At 39.8% G+C, this 26,052-nt stretch overlaps 1 protein-coding gene across 1 annotated transcript in view; it reads left to right on the top strand.

The window, feature by feature from the left end:
- The window catches only part of MAP2K5 (mitogen-activated protein kinase kinase 5), a 264,767-nt gene that overhangs the window by 134,870 nt on the left and 103,845 nt on the right, over positions 1-26,052 (top strand). Inside the window, exons 14-16 of the mRNA XM_029952259.1 lie at positions 11,785-11,858; positions 12,822-12,872; positions 24,175-24,246. Of these exons, the coding sequence (XP_029808119.1) occupies positions 11,785-11,858; positions 12,822-12,872; positions 24,175-24,246 (197 nt within the window). The remainder of the gene's footprint in view (positions 1-11,784; positions 11,859-12,821; positions 12,873-24,174; positions 24,247-26,052) is intronic.

Raw genomic sequence — 26,052 nt, forward strand, 5'->3', positions numbered from 1 at the left:
AGTGTAGTGAACGCGCACTTATTTATCTATTTTGAACAGCCCCTTCGGCACCCAGCCGCATCCTGATGGAGGGTCGCCTCCCTCTCTGACCTGATTGTGTTGGGAGCCCGGGGGGGGGGGGGGGGCTTTTGTGAAGCTGCAGAAAGCCCCTGCTCTCGTGGACTGTGGGCTTTATGAGCAAGTTCAGCTTGAGGCCGCTTGTGTGGATTGTTTAATGGCTAATTGATGCAGCGTGTGTCAAGATCCAGTTTCTTGCATGAGGCGGTAGTGGGTGGCAACATGGGTTGTCTCAACACGATACCAATTTCCACAGTCAATTTGGTCAATTCAGTGAAAAAAAAAATGAGCCAGTCCAGCCTGAAAATCAAAGCAGTTTCTGGAGGTTATTGAGGCAACTATGGTTGGTTGACCAAATTTTTCATGTTTGAACCAGTTGTTTTCACATTTTGTATACATGGCCTTAGTCATTTGGGGAAAATAGTCTTAAACACGCAGAAGTGACACCTAAAAATGAGTGTTTTTAAATATTTATCACCACAGCCAGCCCTTCTAGTGCATATCAGCTTTGCCATTTTGTATTTAGCCTATGGTCAGTGTAATTAACTATGTGTTTCATATTTTGATGTAAGTAGAGTAGGAAAGTGACCACGGTGACCACAAAGTACCAAAGACACTATGAAGAATAAGTCAGATTGTGTTTTGAGGCTGATTTTTTTTTAATTTTATTGATAGGTAGCCTGCATATCATAAAGTGCACCCATTTTAAGTGTATTTTTCAGAGGTTTTTAAGAAGTTACAGAATTTTGCATCTATTCCCATAATCTACTTTAGAACACTTCCATAACCCACAAAAAAGTCCTCATGCCCATTTGCAATCCCTCCTCCCATTTTCGGGGAACACTAACTGTTTTCTTGCTTTACTGATTTGCCTTTTCTGGACATTTTATATAAACAGAATCATACAGTGTAACATATTTTTTTTCCTTCCTTCGTTCCTTCCTTCCTCCCTTCTTTCCTTTCTTTCTTTTGTTTATTTTTTAATGTAAACTCTATCCCCATCATGGGGCTTAAACTCACGACCCTGAGATCAAGAGTGCATGCTCTACTGACTGAGCCATGCAGGCACCTCAGTAAAAAAATCTTTCCTATCTTGGGGTGCTTGGGTGACTCGATCGGTTAAGCTTCTAACTCTTGGTTTTGACTCAGGTCATGATCTCACGGTTTCGTGAGTTCGAGCCCCACATCAGGCTCTGGGCCAACAGTGAGGAGCCTACTTGGGATTCTCTGTCTCCCTTTCTCTCTACCCCACCCCTACTCACACATTCTCTGTCTCTCTCAAAATAAATCATAAATAAACTTTAAAAAAAAATAACTTCCAATTAAAAAAAATATTTTCTACTTCACTTCTTTCACTTAGCATAGTGTTTTCAGGTTCACCATGTTGTCCAGTGCGTCATCCATTCATTTTTGTTGATGAATAGTGATCCATTGTATGGCTCGATCACATTTTATTCATCCATTAGCTAATACATTTGGATTGTGTCTAGGTTGGGAGCTGTTATGATAATGATTCTATTCATATACTAGTCTATTTGATTCTGTTTTCATATCTCTTGAGTAGACATGTGGGAGTGGTTAGCATCTTTAAATATTTGTAATCACAGTGAATCAGGTTATCTGCTACATACCAGTTTTGAGAAGATGTAATCATTTTACTATTGATTAGTGTAGTTAACTGATGTTTCATATTTTGTTAAAGATGGAATAGGGAAGTGACCACAAGGGGTATATGGTAAGTTTATGTTTAATTTTTAAACACTTTAAGGCTGATTTTTATTCAATTATAGGCCCCTGTGGAAAACGATCTACTGTTACCTTCTGCATGACGTGAGACCCTGTTTGCAAATTCTTTTATTCTTCTCACTCCTTGATAATTTTTAGTAATCTGCTAAGCACTTCAGATTATGAAACAGAACTCCATCCTAATGGCCTGTTATTTATGTGGGATGTCCCTGCTGCGGCTCAGATACTCAGTCCAGCGTCAGTAACAAGCCCAGCTTCCTGTGAAGTCTCACTGAAGGAGGGAGCATATCTTGTGACAAGAGACACACGTGTGACTGTTGACCCCTCTGTGATGCCAGCTGAGCAGCACTGGTGGACACCTGTCCTCAGGGAGAGCGAACTCTACTTAGCGTCGGGCCTGGGTCCGTGTATTAGACTATCCGCTCCCTGGCGTTCCGAGTGAGAGTCATTGTCATTACCAGCTCTGCAAGGTAACAGCTCCTCGTGTGTGTCGGGCACTGACATTTACAAAATGCTTCTCCCATTCATTTTATTTATTTAGCAGTTTGTTGAGCCCCAGCTCTGCAACAGGCCCTGCTAAGCACACAGCCCCTCTCAGTTTTCACAGCAGCTTTGCCAATGTAAGAAGATCATATATCACTCATGATCTTGCATAGCATGTGCCGTGAGCGGGTGTGTGTGCACCAGCACACGTGCGTGCGCGTGTGCGCGCACACACACACACACACACACACCCCCTTTCCATGTCATCTCTTCTTCCTCTGAGAGGATCTGACCAGTAGAAATCTATTCTGATTCCCATAAGGTCTATCTGCATAAAATGACTAAATTTTTTTCTAAAATGAAGAAGATAAATAAACTGATTTTTAAAATGGGTCACTTTGCATTATACCTTTTTTTTAAAAGTTTATTTTTAGAGAGAGAATAAGCGAGCACAGGAGGGACAGAGAGAGAGGGAGAGAGAGAATCCAAGCAGGCTTCTCACTGACAGCATGGAGCCCGACATGGGTCTTGAATCCACAAACCACAAGACCATGACCTGAGATAAAACCAAGAGTCAGACACTCAACTGATTGAACTACCCAGGCGCCTCTGGATTGTACCTTTACCTCAGTTTCTCCAAAACAGTGTTGAACTCTTGGCCAAGATAAGTTAAAATCAGATGCTGCAAGTGAGGGAACACCAAAACATATTTTATATGTAAAGTAAAGAAAATTAGAGTTAATTTGGTTTTTCACCATAGCCTTATGTTTTACATTACATGAAGCTTATTTTTTTTATCTTTATTTATTTATTTGTGAGAGAATGTGCAAGCAGGGGAGGGGCAGACAGAGAGGTAGAGAAGAATCCCAGATTCTCTTTCAGAGAATCTGACATGGGGCTCAAACCCATGAACCATGAGATCATGACCTGAGGCACAATTAAGAATTGGACACTTAACCAACTGAGCCACCCAGGCACCCTGAAGCTTATTTCTTTTTAGTGGTATAAAAAGGACCCGTAATTTTACACACTTCATTTGTATCTTCTTTGAGAAAATGTCTTGGTTAATATCAATGCCTTACTATTCATTTAAGCTCCCTTGCCTTCAATAAAACTAATTGATAAACCCTAATAATTAATGGCCTGATTAAACCAAAATGACTTACATCTGCCCTGATGATTGCCATTTATAATCACTCACTTTAATGACTTATCTTTTCTGTGCTTTGCTTACAGAAGAAAGGCTATGGTGTTTTTAAGTGAGCTGAATAAAAAACTATATGCTTCCAATAGCTGTTTTTCTGTAACTTGAGACTACATTAAAATAAGTGTAGAGGGGTGCCTGCATGGCTCAGCTGGTCAAGTGTCTGACTTTGGGTCAGGTCATGATCTCGTGGTTTGTGAGTTCAAGCCTGCGCTGGGCTCTGTGCTGATGGCTGAAGCCTGCTTTGGATTCTGTGTTTCCCTCTCTCTCTGCCCCTCCTTTACTTGTGCTCCCTCTCTCTCTCTCTCCAAAAATAAATAAACATTATTAGAATGTTTAATAAGCATAGATATAACTACCTCCTTAAAAGAAACTCTCTGCCTAATCTGTCATATTTATGGCTTGGAGTAAAGTTGAAAACATCACTTCAGTATTCCAGGAGATATTCTTGAGAGTTGCAGAATGTGTATGTTTTAAGTGATAAGTTGGAAGTCATAAGTGCCGTGGTTGTATCCTAGGATTGTTGATACCTCTGATACAAGGTGGCATATTTTATTCAGATGAAGTGAAACTTAAATTGGAGGAGCTATCCTCTTTCCAACACTTAAAAGAGATTCCATTTGTTTCAAATTCTGCCAAATGAATTAAGATTTAGCCTAACTAAATAAAGCATTAATATTATTTCAAAAAAAGCTTTGAGGGGCAGCTGGCTGGGTCAGTCAGAAGAGCATGCAACTCTTGATCTTGGGTGGCTCAGTCAGTTGAGTGTCCAACTCTTGATTTTGGCTCAGATCATGATCCAAGGGTTATGGGACCAAGCCCTCTTTTGGACTCTATGCTGAGCAGAGAGCCTGCTTAAGATTCTCTTTCCCACTGCCCTCTCCTCCACTCACACTCTCGGGCTCTCTCTTAAAAAAAAAAAAGTTACTTAAGGCAACTTACAATCACAGGTCAAAACAATGAACAAAAGATGAAAAGACAAGAATTTTTAAATAAAGAGATAAGAGATATTCCCACTCTTCCCAGGAAGGAATCTCTGCTATAGGACTTACCCTCCACCAAAAAACAACTAGGAAACTAGACAGAATTTATTAAACATCTGTTTTCAGATCTTAGATAACAAGCACAGCAGGACTATGATCCCTGAGAAGAGGTGAACAGATGAAGTGAGCTCTTTAATCCCCCAAGCTTTCTGCTTGAGGCAGTTTCTGGAGTGGAGTTTAGGGAAAAGCGACCCAGACAAAACCCAAAGGTTTTACTGAGCTAACTTAAAAGACTAAGTTTGGAGGTCAAGAAAGCAAAATAGCTAGAATTTACAGGGCAGAGCCCTAGAGAGGCAGGAATTATGCAGAAAAAGAACTCGAGAAATTGCATTAGAGTCTCCTCAAGTCATAAGCCAAATATCCTGTGCATTCATAAGGTGAAGTCTTACAAAGTTAGACAAAGAACTACTGTCTGAGAAAGAATGTTTCTGGGGAACTATAAACAATACCCAAAACGTATTCAAGGTTCAGAAATTTTAAAATCTGAGCCACCTAGAGTGGAGAGACATTGTTGAATACATTGGCGCATTCAAAAGAGACTTTTGAGAAGGGTCATGCTTTCATAGTGGGGCTAAAGTAGCCCTATTGTAGGGGTTACTCTAGGTTATCCATGAATAAAGACTCTAAAATAAACTTCAACATGATCTGACTATCTGCAAATAAGTCAGCTACTTGCTGTTACCAAGTTCAACACTCTTCAAAGGATTACAACAAAATTCAGATCTTAACAACATAAGATGCATAATGTCTAGCATCCGAATAAGAATTAGTAGGTAAACAAACAATTTTTCTGATAATGGATGAAAGATCATAACCAGGAGGGAAATAAATTAATGTAAACAGTACCCCTCCCCCCCCAATACTCTTAAATAATGGACTTAATCAGACAAAGACTTTAGAACGGTTACTATAAGTATTATAAGTATATTCAAGGATGTCAAAGGAAACATGAGTGTTATGAGGAGAGAAATGAAAGTCATAAAAAATCAAGTGGAACATCTAGAGATGAAAAATAAATATCTAAAATAAAAATTTCACTTGACAGACTTAACAGTGGATTAGACACACACAGAAAAATTGAGCAGTGATATTGATGGTAGAAATTTAGAAATTATCCAAAATTACTAAAAAGAAGAAAGAGACAAATAGACAAAAAAAAAAAAATTAGCACAGGCTCAGTGACCTTTGGGACAGTATCAGAAAATATAGGATATATGTGTAATGGAGTCTAAAGTCTCAGAAGGAAAGAGAAAAAAGGGAACAAGTAATTTTAAAAAATAGACTCCAGACTTTGCAAATTTGATGCAACCCTTAAACCCATGGTTCTAAGAAGTTTAACAAAACCTAACCAGGATAAATACAAAACCATACCAAAATGCAACAAAATAAAAAATTTAAAAACCAGTGATTTACAAAATCTTTAAAATAGAGAAAACAAGTAGAACAAAAAATAAATAAATAAAATGACAACAGACTTCTTGTCTGAAGCTATGCAAACCAGAAGATAATGGAAGGACACCCTGAAAATGTTTAGGGGGTGAGCCTGTCAATCCAGAATTCTAGGTTTGCTAAATATACATTTCAATAACAAATAAGACTGTCAGGCAAACGAAGCAGAGAAAAGTTTTTATTCATTGCCAATAGATTGGCATTATAAAAAAATGTTGAAGTTATTGAGGCAGAACAAGTATGATATCAAGTGGATGATTAGGCCTACACAAAGTAATAAATAGCAAGAAATGGTAAACATATAGATATTATAAGAGTGTTACTTATCAATTTTAAATTTCTTTAAAAGATTAAAGCAAAAGTAAAGAGTATATTGTGGAACTTATATGTAGAAAAAAGATGTATAACAGTAACACAAAGGATGGAAGGGAAAAATGGAAGTGTATTGTTGTAAGTTCTTACATTATAAGTGAAATATCTAAATATTATTTGCAAGTATACTGTGAGAAGTTAAGAAATATATTGTAAATCCTAGAGCAGCCATTAAAAAAAAAAAAGAAAAAGCTTTAAACAGGCAAACTTTAGCCCACAGGCCATTTGGCTCACTGCCTGTTTTTATAACAAAATTTTCTTGGAACACAGCCATGCCCATTAGTTTATGTATTGCCTATGATTGCTTTTGCACTATAGCAAAATTGAATAATTATAACAAAAACCATATGCCCCTCAAAGCCTGAAATATGTTTTTTTTATAGAAAAAGTTTGCCAACCTCTGGCTTAGATGCCCATGGTAGAAATCAGTGGAATGATAAAAAGAACCGAACTAATCCAAAAGAAAGCAAGGAGACAGGAACAAAATGAAAGAACAGATGGGACAAATTGTGAGATGGTAAGGTTGAACTCAACCATTTCAATAATTACATTAAATGTAAATGGTCTAAAAACTCCAGTTAAAAGCACAAATTGTCACATGGTTAAAAAAAAAAAAAAAAAAAACAAGGCCCAACTGTGTACTGTCTGCAGCATATCAACTTTGAATGTTAATAACAGATATACCATCTAAACACTAACCAATGTATTATGGGATTTATAATGTATATAGAAAAGGCAAAATTATAACAATAGAAACCAGTCAGTGGTTGCCAGGGGTTAGAGAGGAATTGACTATAAAGGGGCTCAGGGAACTTTTTGGAGTGACATGAATGTTTCGTATCTTGATTGTGATGTGGATACATGGATGTTTACATTTTTCAAACTCATCAAACTATATTCAAAATGATTGCAATAAAATTGTTTTTTAATGAATAAAATAGATTTTTAAAAGTAGAGAAGAAATTTCTCTTCAGATATTAACTGTATAGCAGATAAGTTGGAAGCAATATAGCAGGTTATGTTACTATTTTCTAAATGCTGGTATGAAGACCAGCTGGTCTGTATTAGATTGGTTTCTGATTCAGTAGATCTGAGGTGAAACTCAAAAAGTTGGTTTTGGAATTTTGTGGTTCATTTGTGGGGTTTTTTGTTGTTTTGGTTTGTTTGGGTTTTGTTTTTGGGTTTTGTTTTTTTTTTTTTTTCAGTTTTGGCGGGGGGGTTAATGCACAGCCAAACTTGGGAGCTCTTTAGTTACATAATTCTCATGGTTTTTGTTACAGGAAGCATACCAATTGTTTAGGAAGAGAATCCCATTTAGATTATACATAAACAGTGTTGTTATCCTGAAATCTCATGTGCTCTATTTTTGTAAAAGAATATACCAGCAGGTCCTTAGTCTGTACTGGCCTGACGGGCAAAGACAGGGTCTTACTCATTTTCTCTCCACAGTACTTACCATATGAGGCACATGTTAAGGTGTCAGTAAATACTTGTTGAATAAGTGTTTTTGAATGACTGGATTCTTTCCGGAATGAAAAATGTCATTTAAAAATGTATTCATTAGTAGCGAAATGTATTCATTGTGAGGTATATGCCATTGAGTTGGAAAAGATTCAGCTCCCTCTCAGGCCAAGTTCTCTGGATGGGCACATTTGCCCATCTATTTAGTAGAGATATTATTCATTCACTATTTATTCAACAAATACTGTTTCTCATCAGTACCAGACACCATTCTAGATATAGTAGTGAACAAAACAGATCTATTCTGTGCGTTTGTGGAGGTTCCCTTCAAGAGAGAGGGACTGAGACCATAGATTTACATGTATGTCTGGGTGGGAAGGGATTGCTGTTCATACTGGGTGACTGTGGAAGGCTTCTCTTTAAAAGATTACATTTGAGTTAGAAACCTAAAAGAAATGAAGGAGCAAGCTATGCATCTGTATATATGTGGGATCAAAGTATTGCAGGGATATGGAGCCCCAAAGCAGAAACACGTCTAGCAAGGAGGCCAGTGGAAGGATGCAGGTTTGGCAGAGAGAGGACTAGGAAGAGTGTGAGCACAGGGTTAGCAGGGACCGGCTCAGAGACAGCCTCAGAGACTATCATGAGGACTGCAAGACCGTGTTTTGTGTTGAGGTGGGAGGCCCTTTTAGGTTTTAGGCAGAGAAGTGACATGGTGTGATTTAGTTTTAAAGGTATCATTAAGAAATTTTTTTAAGTAAAAAAAATAATGAAAGGATCACTTTAGTTGCCGTGTTTGACACAGACTGTAGTAGGGCAAGCACAAATACAGAGAGACAAGTTCAGTGGCCTTGGTGAAGAGTGTGCACATGATCTATCAAAAATGCCTCCTCATAAACATAGTTCTACTTACTACACTTTGGGAATTATCTTATTTTGACTAGTATTTACTCAAATACAGCTAAAATTTGCTGCAGTAACAAGTTATTTCCTAAATATATCAAAATTTCCCACATTTTGTTACATAGCAGTTTGATTGATTGCCAGTGGATAATAATACCTTGTATTTGTGGAATATTTGACAGATTAAAAACAATTTTACATTCCTTTGGGTGGGGGGAAGCAGTTTCACACTTACTATCTCATCCAGTCCCCACAGTTCTTTAAGATTGGCAGAACTGCAGTACCTGCAGCGGTAGAAACTAAAACATCACCTGCCTGTGAAATTCACATGCCCAGTTTGTGTGGCAGGGCCAGTAAGACCAACCCGCAGATCCTCTGTCTCCTAGCCTCAGTCCATTAGCTTTGTTTAAAGGAGTCTGTTAGGTTCAAGTGATGTCTCCAGATATTAGTGGGAGGGGAAGTACTTAGCAAATGTAGTATATTGTTTAACAAGCCATTAACCAGTGCACAAGATACTGTTGTCAGAAGGGATACACAGGAGGATGTATGAAGCATTTTCCTACCCTGTGAACTTACCACTTGGGGTGTTGACACCTCCACCGGTAAATATGGTAAATAACCACTAGTCAAAGCTTAGTTCCAAACAAATGGCACAGACAGTAAATGCAGTAGCAGTTCAGAGGAAGCCGTGACTTTGTTGGCATGAGTAGTTAAGGCAACAGGGAGACAGGGTACTTGAGTTGAAATATGAGCAAGATTCATTCAGGACATATTGAGGAAGGATTTGTCAACCTGGGAGCAGAAGGGAGAGGGGAACACAAAGCATGAACAAAGGCTTGGTGATGGAGGGTTTTGTTTCTTTAGAGACAATGATTAAACCTGTCAGGTGGAGTACAAAGCTCGACGTGAGAACTGGATGTTTACTACTTTCATATAGTAGTTCATAAAGTGTTCCTGAGAACTAGGCTGAGAGGTGAATACGCAAAAGTCACAGAGCAGACTGGCATGTAAGTTTAAAATGATGTTCTTAGAGAGCTGAAACATGCAATGAAGTTTTTATTTACACCTGCCTTTTAGAGGATAATCTAGCTGTTCTCTTGTTTTATTGTTTCTCTCTTTATTGATCCACTTAAGTCAAAAGTGTATCTGATTAAAGCTAAAGATTTGTTCATTTTGGCATACCTTGTGATTTCCAGGCAGCTCCGTCTTCCAGGAGCTCAAAATATTTGTTCATTAACTATCTCCACCTGATGTGGCAGCTTAAGGGGGGTTTAAAGATGTCGATATATAAAAGAGCAGGTTGTCCAAAAGAAAAATATTCTAAGTTGAATGCCTGTAATGAGAATTGGATTTGGAAAATAAGACCAACCTATATAGTGTCTAACATTTCTTTCAGTTCACCAAACATTTATTGTCTACTGGTGCTGTCTATGATGTGTATGCATTGTGCTAACTAGGGGCACACATTCAGGTGGCGGGGGAGGTCAGGGAATAACTTTACTTCCTCATCAAGAAGAGAAATGATGTCGTAAAAGTGGATAATTAATACGATGGTGGTATAAGATTTATAGTCAAATTGAGGAAGATTGGAGGCAGAAAGACTAGTTGGTAAAAGAACTTACTACCAGCCTAGGCATGCTAACTGTATTCATAGGGAGAGTGCCCCTAAAGATAGTATATAGTGTGTCTTGTATGAGGGGCGTGCTCCAGAGACATGCTCTGTAGCTAACCCCTGATCACTGAACTGGAGTCATCAACATAAAATAATACTTTGTGTTTATGGTTTCCATTCATCTATTCTCTCATCCATTCAACAAGTATTTATTAAGCACTTGCTGTATGCCTGAAACTCTTCCAGGGGCTGGGAATATAGTAGTCAATAAAGAAACAAAGTCCCTACCCTCAGGACATTTATATCTAGCGTCAGCCAAGCAACACCAAATGAACGCATACAAGAGAAAGTGCCTGGCACATAGGAAGTAGAGCTCAGTAGTTATTTACTGAGTTTGAGCTTGAAGTTTGAATGAAGTACCTACTGTTGGCAAGATACTTCGTTAGGGTATTCTTTTGCAAAGTGAAGGCATGGGGTGAGAAGAACTCACATGTCTTTTAATGTTACATAAAAAGTTGAATCTCTTGTTCAATTTTGAGGTAATGCAGGTTGTATGCTGTGTTAAGTATAACACGTTGTCTGTTCCAGACCACTTTTGCCGTTGAAGATAAAATGTTGAAGCGGGTGCTATTCTGTACCGTCAACAGTGGTGTGCTCTTGCCCGGCTTGGATGGTTTTTGTGGGCTCCCAGAACTCCTGAAATGGCTCATTGTTGTCACTGACAATGCTTCACAGAAACCCTTTGTGTAGTTATTTAGCAACTGACTGCCTTGGCGAAAGCAATGTCAATTCTTTTGTTAACTATAACAGCAGCCAAAAGTGCTGTAAGGGGAGAGAAGGAGGAACGAAACAGAGATCAATAAGTGCATATATGGACACACATACACTTGCCTTTAGACCAATTTCTGAGTATTCTCTGAAATACCATTTGTCACATGAAACCAGGAGATAGCAATAGTGCGTTCGTTTTGTCATTGTTTCATAGAGATGTGTCCTCTTACCAGCAACGTATGAATGATTTTTTTTTTCTCATTGGCTTCCCGTTGGCCTTACTCCTTCTTAGATGGGAGGAGTAGTTTCCCATCACCAGCAAAGCCAAACCTTTTTGTGCAAATTCTTTGCAAGATTACATTTTCTTATTTACCTACTTTTCCTGAAAGCCTGGGGATTGGATGATGGATGTATTTACTGTTGTTGGAAGCCAAGATTTTATTTGATTTTCACTTGAAATAAACCCTTGCTTCCATAGAAACCAGAAATGGTTGGAAGTGAAGGAGTTAGGACCTTACATTTTGCCTCCAGATAAAATACTTTGCATTAAATTTGTGATTAGAATTCTGCCTGGAACAGATGATGTCATTTCTGCAATATGGTATGGTGTGCATGTGTGCTTTTTTTAAACGTGCACTGTAGATACAGACTTAGTTATATGGACTTTTTTGGTCCCCTTGTAGATGTGAAGCCCTCCAATATGCTAGTAAACACGAGAGGACAGGTGAAGCTGTGTGATTTTGGAGTTAGCACTCAGGTAGGTCTCTTTTTCTTCCCAATCTGCTCTGCTGTCTGCAACGTTCACTCTTTATTTTCAATCTATTCTTCGGATTAAAAAAATCACCTCGCTGCCAGACAAACAGAACGCCGCATCTTCTCCTCGGCTGGGAGCGTGTTATTCATTTTTAATCTCCGAGCGAGTTTCCTTCATCAGAATATGATTGTTCATTGTTTAATGACAGTAAAAACTGCTGATATTGTAATTACTACTTACGAATAGCAAACTTCATTGAGATGCAGCTTTGATATGAAAGCGTTTTGACCAGACAAAAGGGAGGGCAGAGTGGGAGCTGTGCCTGGGGAGCCCAACTGGCCCACAGTAAAAATTAATATTGGGAGGAACAATGGTGGAGGGCCATTACAATGTGCAGCACAAATTTTAATTAATTTCCATTTTGGGCCTCCCCTGAGAATCCCGGTGATAGTGACCCACGAGCGTGCTGTGATGTTGATTTGAATTGCAGCCACCTTTACTCCCAGCCAAACACGAAGACCAAAGCGAAGGTCATCATTGTATTATGAGTTGTCAAAGTCTGTTATCCCTCCAGCGTATTTAGTGCCCGTTTCATTCTAGCAATGCACGGGCGCCATTCACATCTTGAGCCATCTGACTGAAAAATGAATGTGTTCAAATTCTACTTCAAATTGACTTTTTATATCAGGCGGGTTTGGGGTACTAAAGCGATAAGCATCCTGCTTAAGTGAATTGTTTAAGGTTATCTGCTATAAACTGTAATGCTGTGCTTGTTTAAATTGGAAATCACATTCAAAAGAAAAGAGATTTAATCATTTTTAATGCCTTTGTAGATAAATTTGTTCCCTTTTACATAATTTTTAGTTGATTTATAGAAATGATGATGGTAGGTTAAATGAGGAATAATTGCCCATTTTATTTCCACATTATCTTTATATTGCTCTAACAGACTGTTTTGTCTCATAGCTGGTGAATTCTATAGCCAAGACGTATGTCGGAACAAATGCTTATATGGCGGTAAGTAAACTTCTGCAAAAATAACATTTAAAGCCAACATCTTTCTCTTTATGAACTTGGTAATGTAGAATTCTTGAATTAATTCCACAGCTTTATCCTAACAGATCATAAATTACAAAGTCAATCCAGTCACGATCTGATTTTCAAATCTTTCTAAAAGGCATTCGGGTTTTATACAGGAGCTACCAACGTGTCCGCTTATTTGACTTAACTAGTTGGTTCGAGGGTGGAATTGCTGAGTTTTGAAGTTTAATCCTACAGAAAAATTGCACCTTACAGCACATTGGCCGCTTTGCCACATTGCTTATTTAATTAACCCTCAAGTATCCCAAAATGTCAGTCAATAAGATTGGTTGTTTTTTCCAGAAGTACGAACATGCTTTGTCACCAGATCAGAATTAAATTATTGACATGACCAGCTCTTACTTATGGATCTCTGAATGTAAAGGTTTAACAGGAAATTCTTTTTCGAACTTGTATGCATATTTTCTGTTTACTTGTTGGGTTCATGCCTGTCTGTCGTAAGATAACTTATTCCTCTGAAATAAATTTACCAAGTATAAAAATTAGAAGCATAAAGCTGTTTTCAAAGACCCAAGCTGGACTTGACTTTGATCTTTTCCTTTTTCCTACCTTTTAACTAAGGAAACTTTTGGGGGCACAAATGCTATAATTTGTTTCCACAGTCATTTCAAGAGTGGGTGGTCGGGAGAGCCAAGCAGGAAGGTTATTGAGTATCATTTTTGGAGCCAAGTTTTGTTTTAACACCTTGAGGCCATTTTTTTTTTTAAATGAAGATTCTAGATCTATTTAGTCTATTTTACTGCCCATAGTCTTTTTTTTTTTTTATGTTTAGTTTTGAGAGAGAGAGACAGAGCACAAGTGGGGGAGGAGCAGAGAGAGAGAGGGAGACACAGAATCGGAAGCAGGCTCTGGATTCAGAGCTGTCAGCAGAGAGCCCAACACAGGGCTCAAACCCACAAGCCACGAGATCATGACCTGAGCCGAAGTCAGACACTTAACAGACTGAGCCACCCAGGCGCCCCAACCCCATGGTCTTTATATGACATCAAACAACATTAGTATGGATGGAACCCTGGATCTTACTCTCAGTTCATATATTATCTTGATAAAAAGATGTTAATATAGATGGAACTCTGGATCTCCTCAGAACAGTACAAACCACTTTTTTACCAGAATAGTTCATGTTTGTTTTGCCTGGTTTTGAAAGAAAATTCATTCTTTCTCGTTTTTCTAGTAATGTGGAAAAAAAGAAAAAATTAACCCCTGAAGTCATCTTCTCTGTTTTTATAAAACATAATTACCCTTTTGGCTCCACCAGGTTAGCTAGATTGGTAAGCCGCCTTTACAATTAATAAATCCTGGGGCTCCTGGCCAGCTCAGTCGATTATGCATCCGACTCTTGATTTCGGTTCAGGTCATATCACAGTTCGTGGATTTGAGTCCCACATCAAACTCTGCTGATAGTGTGGAGCCTGCTTGGGGTTTCTCTCCCCTCCCCTTCTCTCTCTGTCCCTACCCTGCTCATGTCCATGCACGCGCTGTCTCTCTCAAAATAAAGATTAAAAAAAAATTTTTAATGAATAAAACTCCTATAAATGAAACAACTTTGTGGAGCACCTGGATGGCTTGGTTGGTAGAGTGTCTGACTTGGTTTCAGCAGTTTCAGCTCAGGTCATGATCCCAGAATTGTGGGATCGAGCCCCGTGTCAGGCTCTGTGCTTAACACAGAGCCTGCTTAAGATTCTCTTTCTCTCCCTCTGCTCTTCTCCCTCGCTCACTCTTACTCTCTCCCTTTCTAAAATAAAAGTTTAAAAAAAGAAACCACTTTTCATCTACCCATCATGTTTTCTACCTGTCATGTTTTTAGTAGCTTTACATTGCTCTCATAATTAAATTGCATTATGTTTGAATGTACAAATCTAGATTATAGTTGTCTTTCCCAGGTGTACATTAAAGAAATTACCTTTTTTTTTCTTTTGGTTTGTGGATGAGTGTGATGCATCCCTCTATGAATTGAATATGTGAAAATTAAAATTATGAAATGTTAGCTCAGGTTGGCACAGCTAAAATTGTTTGCTTCCTGGGTGAGTGAATTCTAGTCATCAGCCTTATAGTTCAAACTGTAAAAAGCATAAGATACCTAGAAAGCCAAGCATGACAGCCTGGTAACTCAGCAGGCTCTCTTTGGCCACATACTTACCTAACTGGTGTGAGAACAGAGGTTGGGAGTGGGGAAAGATGGAAATAATATGTGTTATTCTGTCCCGGGTATTAATCCCTGTCTGATCGACCACTACTATTGGGGGGACCTGGGTGAGTGCGCAGAACTTCCTTGTATATATTTTTTTCAACTTGTGAATCATAAGCATTTCCAAAATAAAACAAACAGGATGAGAAAAAGTTTTATTGGGACATGGCCACGCCCTTTTGTTTGGGTGTTGTCTATGGCTGGTTCAGCACCGCAGTGGCAGAGAGGAGTCCCTGTGACAGTTGCAGCAGAGACTATATGGCCCACAGAGGGAGAAATAGTTACTCGCTGGCCACATACAGGAAGTTAGCCAGCCTCTGGTCTATGCCAGCGAAAGCTGTGTCTGAAACGGAGTACCTCCAGTTCATCAAACCAGTACTTACTGAGCACTTTACGTGCCATTAGCCAGGCTACGGTGGAGCCACTCGAATCCACGTAAGATGTGGGCAAGATAGGAAGAGTGGCATTTACGTGGCCACAGTATGCATGGTATAGTAAAGACTTAAGTTGTATCAAACATACATTTAGAGAGTAAGAAGGCATACAGGGTCCAAAATTGACGTAAGCATTATATGAAAAGGTACTTAAAGAAGAGATCACTGTGGAGGGATGAGCAAAGACATTAGAAACAGAAGGTAAATGTGACAGGAGGTGGAGTAGAGGACAGATAATAAGTTGTGCAATTATGCAGTTAGAGATGAGCTGGTATGATACCTTCATTTTACATCCATTTTTCTTACTTTATATTCATACAGTGGTGATGACAACAATAATAATAGCTAATATTTAGCCACATGTGCCAGTCACTCCTTTTAACCCTCACGTAAATTAACACGCTAAATCCTTACAACAACCCTATCAGAAAAGTATTATTATTCTCATGATACAGGTGAAAAAACAAGGATAGAGAAGTTGAATAACTTACTCAAGTTGATACATTTAATAAGTGGCAGAGCCGGGGTTCAAACCTAAGTACTCAGTCTGCAGAGAGTGCACTTTTACCTGCTGGGCCTCTCACTGTATACAGATGATGTCTGTCTCTCCCAGTCTAGGTTGCCATCTTCCGAGGGGCAGCGTTTATTCTGCTCATTCTGCGTATCCAGGCCTTCACACACAGTGTGAAATAAATGAATTCATTCACAAAAGCTGTCTTCAAAAATGGCTTGTTCACTGATTATAAACAGAGCGTCTAACTTTTCATGTTAAGTATCCTACATGCATTATAAGGCATAGAAGACCCCAGATTATCCAAATACAGTCAACGAGGCTGCTCAGTCATTGAAAAGAAAATAAACCAAAGATTTGCATGTGCAATCTCAATTCATTCTTCTATAATCTAAAGTGTACAGTGTAAGAAAATGAGAACTAGGAAAAAGGGCAATTTTCTTAAGGTCCTAAGTCATTAAAAAATAACACTAAAAACAACTTACAGGCATGTTAAGAGGTAGAACTTGTAGAAGACTTGGAAAGTCATCTGGTTCAACTTCCTCACTGACCAAGGAGATTGGAAACTGAAGGGCCAAGTTCAAGGACATACTACATTTTAGGGGCAGACATTTAGGTTCAGTAGGCACTTTAATCCAAAGCAAGAAAGATCTTCAACTACATTTTAAAAGGATCTCATCCAGCAGGATTGCAAAAGAAATCGAGAAGACTTTGGGGGCTCACACTGAATCATTTCTCAGATCTTCTAACCACTAAAAATTTTACTGTTTTATTAAAATAAACAGAGAAGTTTTTAGAACTTCAACCCAGTATTCAATCATTGTGATTTGTTTGTTATTATAAATGTTTTAATGAAATAACAAAAGTTTGGCATTATTATTATGGACAGTTGAAGATTTAAAATTAAAAAAATAATCTTACCCAAATACTTGTGCTTTGCAATCAAAAAGTCCACCAAAATGACTCTTCTTACCTCTTAAACATTTTTCCTGCCTGAGCTATTCCTGTCCTTAGAAATGACCTTTCCCCAGAATGAAACCTATGCACATTGCATGTTACAGCTACACGGGCCGTGTTTGTGCAGTGATGGTCATGGCAGTGGTGATGATCAGAAGGAGGCTGTCACTTACTGGGCGTTCCCATGTGACAGGTATCAGATCAAGCACGATGCATGGATTCATTTAATCTTCACACAGCTCCATAAAGTATACATATTATTATTGTCTTCATTTTACAGAGAAGAAAACCAAAGGTGAAATAACTGTAGCTCAGGGCCTCAGAGTTCTCCAAGTACTGAGAGTTAAAACTCAATTAGAACACAAGCTTGTAGTTTCCAGTAACAGCATGTTAGGTTATTTGGACCAACTCTTCTGTTGAAAAATGCTAGGTAAAATACTTTTTTTTTTTAATTTATAATAGTTTATTGTCAAATTGGTTTCCATATAACACCCAGTGCTTCTCCCCACAAGTGCCCCCCTCGATGACCATCACCCGCTACCTCCCCACCCCTCCCCCTTCAGTCCTCGGTTCGTTTTCAGTATTCAATAGTCTCTCATGATTTGTGTCCCTCACTCTCCCCAACTCTCTTTCTCCCTTCCCCTCCCTATGGTCCTCTGTTAGGTTTCTCCTGATAGACCTATGAGTGCAAACATGTGGTATCTGCCCTTCTCTGCCTGACTTATTTCTCTTAAAATACTTTAAAAACCATCTCAAATGCTGCTGGGAGCCGCATCGGCCTTACTGGATGACACAGTCACAGTGAAGAAATGGCAGACATTTGCACAGCTCCTGCCATGAAGCAAAACTGGTATCTCCTTCTACTACTTCTTCTACTGGGAATGGGTCTACTATTACTGACTAGGCCTCACAGTGTTCCAAATCAGACTGATATTCCCCACACAGATACCTCAGGAGAAGAAGCATATTCCCACCTCTACAAAGAAGATTTTAGACAAAGCACAGCAGATGTTTGTCGAAAGGCTCTTCTCATGAGCCTTGCAGACCCAAGACATAAATAATAAAAGGAGTTAAAAACACAAGAGTTACAAGCCTGGAGAAAGAGAGCCTAACTTGGAGATAAGAAACAGACTCGGATGGGACATAAGTGACTTCACATACCTTTGCTAATTGGTGCCACAAATACCTTCCCTTACACCGCTATCCGTAATGAGGATGGGTAACAGTAATTAAAACATAAACCCATATATAAAGGCTGACATATTTAGGGCCCCTGTGGTTGATGCATGGATTGTTCACTGATTATAAACAGAGCGTCTAACTTTTCATGTTAAGTATCCTACACCTTCGACATCAAATAACAAGGTTCACACAAGCAACTTACTAACCAGCTCAAATACATTCTTCCCTTTGTGGGCCAGACAGAATGACTCCTTGCCTACCTATATATCACTCAGCCTATGCCTGAATCTTAGCATTATTGATATAAACAAATTTGTATGTTATCTGCTTTTCACTGAGAACATTCTGTTACCTTCTTAGTTTTGAGATTTACTACCAATTTAAACAAATGTGTATGTTATCTGCTTTTCACTAAGAATATCCCGTTATCCTATTAGTTGTAAAATTTACTACCTCATTATAATTAGGATAGTTCTGCAAAAACAACTCTGTAAAACCTGTTTCTGTACACTTTTCAAAGCATCTTATCAGAGATTTATTTTGTAAAAATTCCACCTTCTGATGTCATGCTAACGTTTGACCTATAAATAAAGACACCAAAACAGACAGAGCAGAGATGCCTGCCTGGTGATCAGAAAGAAACTTGAGGCTCTCTCACTCCCTTTCGCTAACACTGTCCATCCTTCAGGGAACCCTGGACCAGCTGGAGCTGGACTCCAGCAAAATGCTTTGAAGAGCTAAAAAATCAATGGGAATCTCCTAGAACAATTTTTAGATGGACTCCTGCAACAGAGGGGAAAGCAGAATCTTGGCCCATCAAAGCTCATTCTTCCTGAGGAAGGGCATCTGCCGACACCGCCGCCATCGGTGACGTGGGGGTCCTCCTAAGTCAGAAGGTCTCAGTGGAGGTCTTCTCCATATCATCGTGGAAGGCTGAAGGGCTCACTCTTGGTGTAAGAGCAAACCAGCACCAAAGCTGCTCCTCCTCCCCCAGTGCCAGGGAACAAAAGAGAGGGGGAGAGTCATGGGCACAGACTAACTCTGACACAGATTTACACCCTGAATATTTGTATTCGTGACTTGAGTTGGAAAAGGAGCTTCGTGCTAAGAATTTGGTTTAAGGTAGGCCCATCTTCCGAAAGCCTCAGAGAATGTCTCAAAAATTTTCAAGAGCAAAAACCAGCAAGTAGTGAGCAAAAAACCAGGCACACAAGGAAACAAGGCAGCATGAAAAAGAACCAGCAGGAACAACATACACAGAGACTTCACAAGTTTTCAAAGTGACCCAGTAGATTTGATAAAATCTCAAAACTACTAGATTAAAATTTAAAAACTCACTACTTGGTAGTATATTGGATATAGCAGAAGAGAGAACGTATGAACTGGAAGATAGGTTGAGTTAGAGCAGTCCCACTCCAGACTCTTGGGTAACCAGTACGCTCTACTACACACGGGGATCTTGCCAACTTAAAAACAATCTCTCCGGGGTGCCTGGGTGTCTTAGTCGGTTAAGCATCCGACTTCAGCTCAGGTCACCAATCTTGCAGTTTGTGAGTTCGAGCCCCACATCAACTCAGTTCCTGGAGCCTGCTTCAGATTCTGTATCTCTCTCTCTCTCTCTCTGTCCCTCCCCTGCTCGTGCTCGCTCGCTCTCTGTCTCTCTCTCTCTCTGTCAAAAATAAACATTAAAAATTTTTATTTTAAAAAGTCCCCATTGTGATATATATTTTGATCATTTACTAACCTAAAGTATTTGTGCATACTTTCGTTAATTTACTGAGTGGTGTAATCCTGGCAGAAATTCTTTATTGGAAGAGATTAGGAATGTACCTTGGTATCTTGTTGCTTTTGACAAGTAAATCCTGGGGTATTGTGTAGAGCCAGTTCTAGAGTGAGTCAGCTAAATGTGGGTCCTGAGTTAATAACAAGTCATAGAGGGCAGCTGGAAGGAGTGGGGTGTGCAGCTTGGAGCTGCTGCCTTTTCAGATCTTGTATAAACTCTGCTTTTTTATGTCATCACCCACCTCTCCTTGCTGTTCTCATTAACAGACCAGGCCTTTTCCTCCTACCCTTAAACCTCAGTACAGACGTGCCTCAGATGGGGAGTCCTGTTTTTCCTATTATTTAGCTTTCCACACTGGTGACAGCTGCCATGTCAGACAGTAACCCAGCTTTTGATTTTTAACTGCAAGCGTGTCCATCACAGATCTTCTGTCAGTAGTGTGGTACCTGGTGGTTGGTTTCGAGGGGAGAGAACAGGGCAGGCCACCTTGGCTTCGAGTGTAAGAACAGATTTGAATTGTGCGGCCTCAGGCCATCAAGTCCTGGCTCCGTAAATTCAAAATGGACTGGGGCTTATCTTGTGCCTGTGTCGGTTTCAGGGGCCTGGGCCCGTTTCCTAGTCTGTATCTACAGCACCATTTCTTCAGATCGGCCCGTAGAGCCCGTCTCTCACTGAGCACCGCGTCACGACAGTGGTCTCGTTTTGTTAGCTGATTGCAAGAATTCTTTCTCCAGTGAGAGATTGTCAGAATCTCATCCATAAGGAGTTCTCTTCTTTGCCACCTGATATCTGTGACCATTATCACTTCCTCTCTTTTTCTTTTTTAATAAGTTTTTTCTAGGCTTTCTTATCAGCTTCCTGTTTGCATTTGTGTTGAAAGTGTAGTGGTCAGGGGCGCGTGGGTGGTTCAGTCGGTTAAGTGTCTGACTCCTGGTTTCCACTCAAGTCATGATCTCACGGTCAGTGAGTTCGAGCCCTGTGTCAGGCTCTGTGCTGCAGTATGGAGCCTGCTTGGGATTCTGTCTTCCCCTCTCCACCCTCCCCCGCATGCTTGCTCTCTCTCTCTCTCTCTCTCTCAAAATAAATAAAAGTAAGCTTTAAAAAAAAAAGAGAAAGAAAGTTCATTGGGCAACTGTTATGAATATATTTTAATGACCTGGTCCTGTCAAAATATTTTGTATGTGGGCTCCACTTTTATTTGTTTGCTTGTTCTGTATGCTGAATGATGTGCTATATTTTGATAACTGGCAGCTAGTGGAATGAAGAAAAGGAGAGAGTAAGGAGAGAAGAGACACGGAGGAAGGCAGCATTTGGTTATTTCTTTAAGAGTTCTAGGAGCACCTGGGTGGCTCAGTCACTTTGGCTCAGGTCATGACCTCATGGCTCCTGAATTCAAGCCCCACCTCAGGCTCTGTGCTGACAGCTCAGAGCCTGGAACCTGCTTCAGATTATGTCTCCCTCTCCCTGTCCCTCTTTTGCTCATGCTCACTCTCTCTCTCTCTTTCTCTCTCTCTCTCTCTCTCTCTCTCTCTCTCAAAAATAAACATTAAAAATGTTTTTAATAAAATAAAGAGTTCTAGGGGATTTTAAGATTTTCATTTTGCTGGATGTTTCTTCTTGGGTGTGAAGAGCTGTAACGTTGGGGCAGTCATATTAGCAGAACCCTTCAGGGCCCTTAATAGTTGGCACAGGCTTGAAACCGAATGTGCAGTAAACGTGTATTCCACCCCTTCAAGGCAGCCTACCTTGACCGCACTCCGGCTATGTCCAGCCGTGGCACTAGGTATGGGATGAGAAAGACGCTCTCTTGGCCTCTTAGGAGAAACAGGCTAGTAATTGGACAATTACAACACAGTACAATCAATTAATATTAAAGATCCAGGCCACATTTTTATGAAGGACAGAGGCAAGAATTTGTAATTCTTCCTGAGAAGTACAGCAGTGTTTCACCAAGAAAAGGTGGCCCATGACCAGGGCCTGTGAAAGAAATGTTCATGAAGCAGAGAAGAGGAAGATAGGTCATTGCCTCTGCAGGGAACATGGAGATGTTTAGTGGCTGAAGCTGAGTATGCACCAAAGAATCACCCAGAGAAATGGTTTTCTAGAAGAAGATCCCCCAAACCACTTGAGAGGTTCTGATCGAGGAAGTTCGTCTACAGACTGCACCTCAGGCAGTCAGTTCCCTGAAGGCTGGTCTGAAGACCATAGTTTGAGAAATACTGACCAGATCAAGAATAACGTGTAGCTCTTCTGACTTCTGTTTTTGGGGGAAGTGTGACAGTGACACATTAGAAAGAACCCTGATTTTGCTGTCAGACCTACCTGCATTTGAATCCTGGCTGTGTTCCTAAACAATACACCTGATATTGACCAACAGCTCTAGACTTCAGCAAGCCACTTAATTTTACTAAGCCTCGGTTTTTACATCTATAAAATGAGGGCAATAATATCTGACTTTAGCGTAGAGAATGCAGGGTATCCCAGTGTCTGGCATATACTAGCTGGTCATTAAATTACAACTAGTCATTTAATATAGTGGGTGCAAACCAAGCCTCTGTGTACCTCCTTTTCCCCATCTGTTAAAAGCAGATGATATTAGTACCAATCTAATATGGTTGCTTATGAATCTGAAATGAGACATGCATTAGCACTTAAAACAATGCCAGGCATATGGAAATTCTCCAGTAAATGCATGCAGGAGTGTTGATGATGATGATGATGGTAACTCCTGTAATTAACTGTCTGCTCTTGTCGTACCTGTTGAACTCTCTGGAACTGGATGATGGGTTCCTTCATGTCTGAATAAGGAACTTCAGAAATGATGGTGTGGGGGATTTGAATGTGAAAGTGGAAGTACTGGGGATTGGGATGGCTGTGTCTATTAGCAGCGGGGACATATGGTCACATGACACATGGCCCTTGGGAAGAATTGTCCTTGGTAGGAAAGGGGTTTTACAAATGAAAGAAATAAAAGAAGGGAAAGAAGGCAGTTAAGTATACTGAGGTAGCCTGATGAGTATGAGGAGAAAATAGGTCATGAAGTTCTGGGTCCCAGCTAAGCCAACCCCTCAAGATGTAGGACTGTGCCAGCTCACCTGAAAGCACCTTGCTCACACCTTCTGGTGGGTAGTGGGTGCCCACCTCCTCTATCTGCAGTGGACCAGGCTGAGCCTGGCCCCAGGCACTCTTTAGGGCTCCCACGAAAGCTCCCAAAGGCTGATCCCAGTGGTGGCCATCAAGACCCCCAGGGATGGTACTAAGAACCGAATGGCGCCCTGAGGGCCTAGCCCTGCTGTCATCAGCTCCATGACCTTGAGTGACCATTCTACCTCCATGAGACTTCTGTTCCTGTGCTCCTGTATTCATTCAAAAGATTTCTGTGAAGTACCATACTGCATGCTAGATCCTGGAGGGATAGAGAGACCAGGCAGCACCCCCTTCACTATGAAACTATCCCTTTTGAAGTGGAGAGAGTACATGTCGTAGTTTTCTAGACCAGGTATTTGCTCTCTGTCTTGAATGGAGTCCATTTGTCCCAAATGTTCCTTGGTTCATATCGAAAGAAACTCTGATACTTGGGATAAAATTGTTGAACAGTAGGTGAATCTGGGTAAAAGGAAATATGGATATTTTTCTTAGTCTTAGTTTTTCAACTTTATTGTAAGTTTGAAATTATTTCCAAATAAGAAGTTAAAAAATTAAAACTAAAAATATCCCTAGTGATCCAGACCCATTTCTCAAAGTGCAAATAAGTGATAACATTATGTAATGTTGTGTAGTTTGTGACTTCACAGCTGAGACCACTGAATTTGGAGGGTGAGGACCTGAGTTCAGGTCTCAGCTCCTTTACTAGCTGAGGACTTTGCCTAAACGATTTCACCAATATAAGCCTCCATTTTCTTCATCTCTAAGACAGAGGTAATAACATTTTCCTCACAGGGACTTTGTGAGGATTCAGTCAGATTCTGTATATCTGTATTACCTATGTAGTCCGATGCGTATTAGATAGGTAACATACATGTACATATATACACACATGAGATTGTTTTGCTCCTCATAAAGTGCCATGAAATGTTGATGGCTACCTGCCTTATCCAAGCCCATGGTTGGGTTTCCTGGACTAGCTTCCATCAGCTCACAAGCTCCCTTCTGTTTTCTTACAGCCTGAAAGAATTTCCGGGGAGCAGTATGGCATCCATTCTGATGTCTGGAGTTTAGGAATCTCTTTCATGGAGGTATGTCATTTGCAAATAGATGCTTCTGTGTATAACTGTCCTAATATTTTCTATCAGGAAGAATGAAGATTTTGAAAAAACTGAAAATAAACCTCTGTGTACCCAGAAATGTGTACAATTTCTATTAGTTATGCATATGTACACATGGAGTTTAAAGTCCTCATTTTGATATCCTTGCATGGCTTCTGAATGGACTGTTTGGAGGTGCTGTCCATCACCTGTACAAAACTTACCTGAAGAGCCTCTTAAAAATACAGGATCCCAGACTGCCATCTAAGACTAATTAAATCCAAATCTTTAAGAATCTGCATTATTAACGTGTTCCCTGGTGATCCTTATGCACACTAGAGCCTGCATTATAATAAAAGATTCCAGAGTTCTGTGTAACAGTAGCCTTGTTGGAATGCACATGTAACTTACAACGGTGATTACTTGAAAGGGTGCAACCTTACTCATTTGGATGTATAAATTCTATATGTTTGTTTAGAAAGGAAAAAACCAGCTTGCCGCAATATAGTCATTTCACATGTTGGGGGATGGGGCATGATACAATCTGGGCAGGAGAGGGTTATGTATTTAGCACAGTTTTAATGTCTTTACTCTTTATAGCTGTATTTAGAATGGACTTTATCTTAGTGTGCTCCGTGTAACCCCACTAGAACTCTGTGCTAAGGTTTCTTACAATGACAATTCATTTATCAGGAAATGTGTACAATTTCTATTAGAAAGACATCTGGCTCAATGTGAATTGCGCTAGTATAGACTCTGGATCCTCTCCAGTACTTCGAGAATTGTTTCTCACCTACATTGATTCAGAGGAAGGAGGATTTTTTTAAAAAGTAGAAAGGACTATCCTTAAATATGATCATGGATAGAGTTGCAGTCACATTTTTATCACCTTTTTTGGGGTTAAATACTTATTTCTGTAATTTTTGTAATGCATGAATGCAGTTGAATTTATAAGGAAATATCTTTAGACTCAATTCACCTGCACTATAGAAAGAAAGCAAGAGTAATCAGTGTTTATTAAACTATATTATTCTGCTTCTTCACGAAAGGGAATCTAAGAAATACAATATGTTGTGTCAGCTGAGCGGTTAGCAATAATGAGAGACAGACACTCAGAACCAAGTTTCCCAACAGAAACCTGAAGGGCTTGTTCAATTAACCTGTTTCAAGGGAAACTCATTCTTTGGATTTGTGGAGCTCAGGCCTTACTCTTATATAAATTCCCTTTGCATGTTTAAAAAAAATTTTAATGCTTATTTTTGAGAGAGAGAGAGAGAGAGGCAGAATGAGAATGGGGGGGGGGGGTAAAGAGAGGGGGAGACAGGCTCCAGGCTCTGAGCCATCAGGACAGAGCCCAAGGCAAGGCTTGAACCCATGAACCATGAGATCATGACCTGAGTCGAAGTTGGATGCTTAACCGACTGAGCCACCCAGGCACCCCATCCCTTTGCATGTTTAAACCATTATCTTCAAATGCATTTAACAAATGACCAGATATAGTGTAGAACATTTGAGAAGTACGTGGTGTGCAGAAAAGAACCTAGATTGGAAATGAAATAGAGAGCAGTTTCACGTATGTGTCCTGTGCGAGCCAGTGTCCCTTACCAGGCTTCTGTTTCTTCATCTGTAAGATAGTGCTCTTGCAACCCATTTCCAGACTAACATTCTGTGACTCCAAGTCTGTTGTCTTTCTTTCACTTTCTGCATCAACCCTAGAGCTGAGTGACTTGGATGGTGATACACCCTAACATGATATAACATGCAGAGACACACAGTAGCATGAGAGAACTCAGCTAA

The sequence above is a fragment of the Suricata suricatta genome, chromosome 9 (assembly GCF_006229205.1).
Source record: "Suricata suricatta isolate VVHF042 chromosome 9, meerkat_22Aug2017_6uvM2_HiC, whole genome shotgun sequence".
NCBI lineage: Eukaryota > Metazoa > Chordata > Mammalia > Carnivora > Herpestidae > Suricata > Suricata suricatta.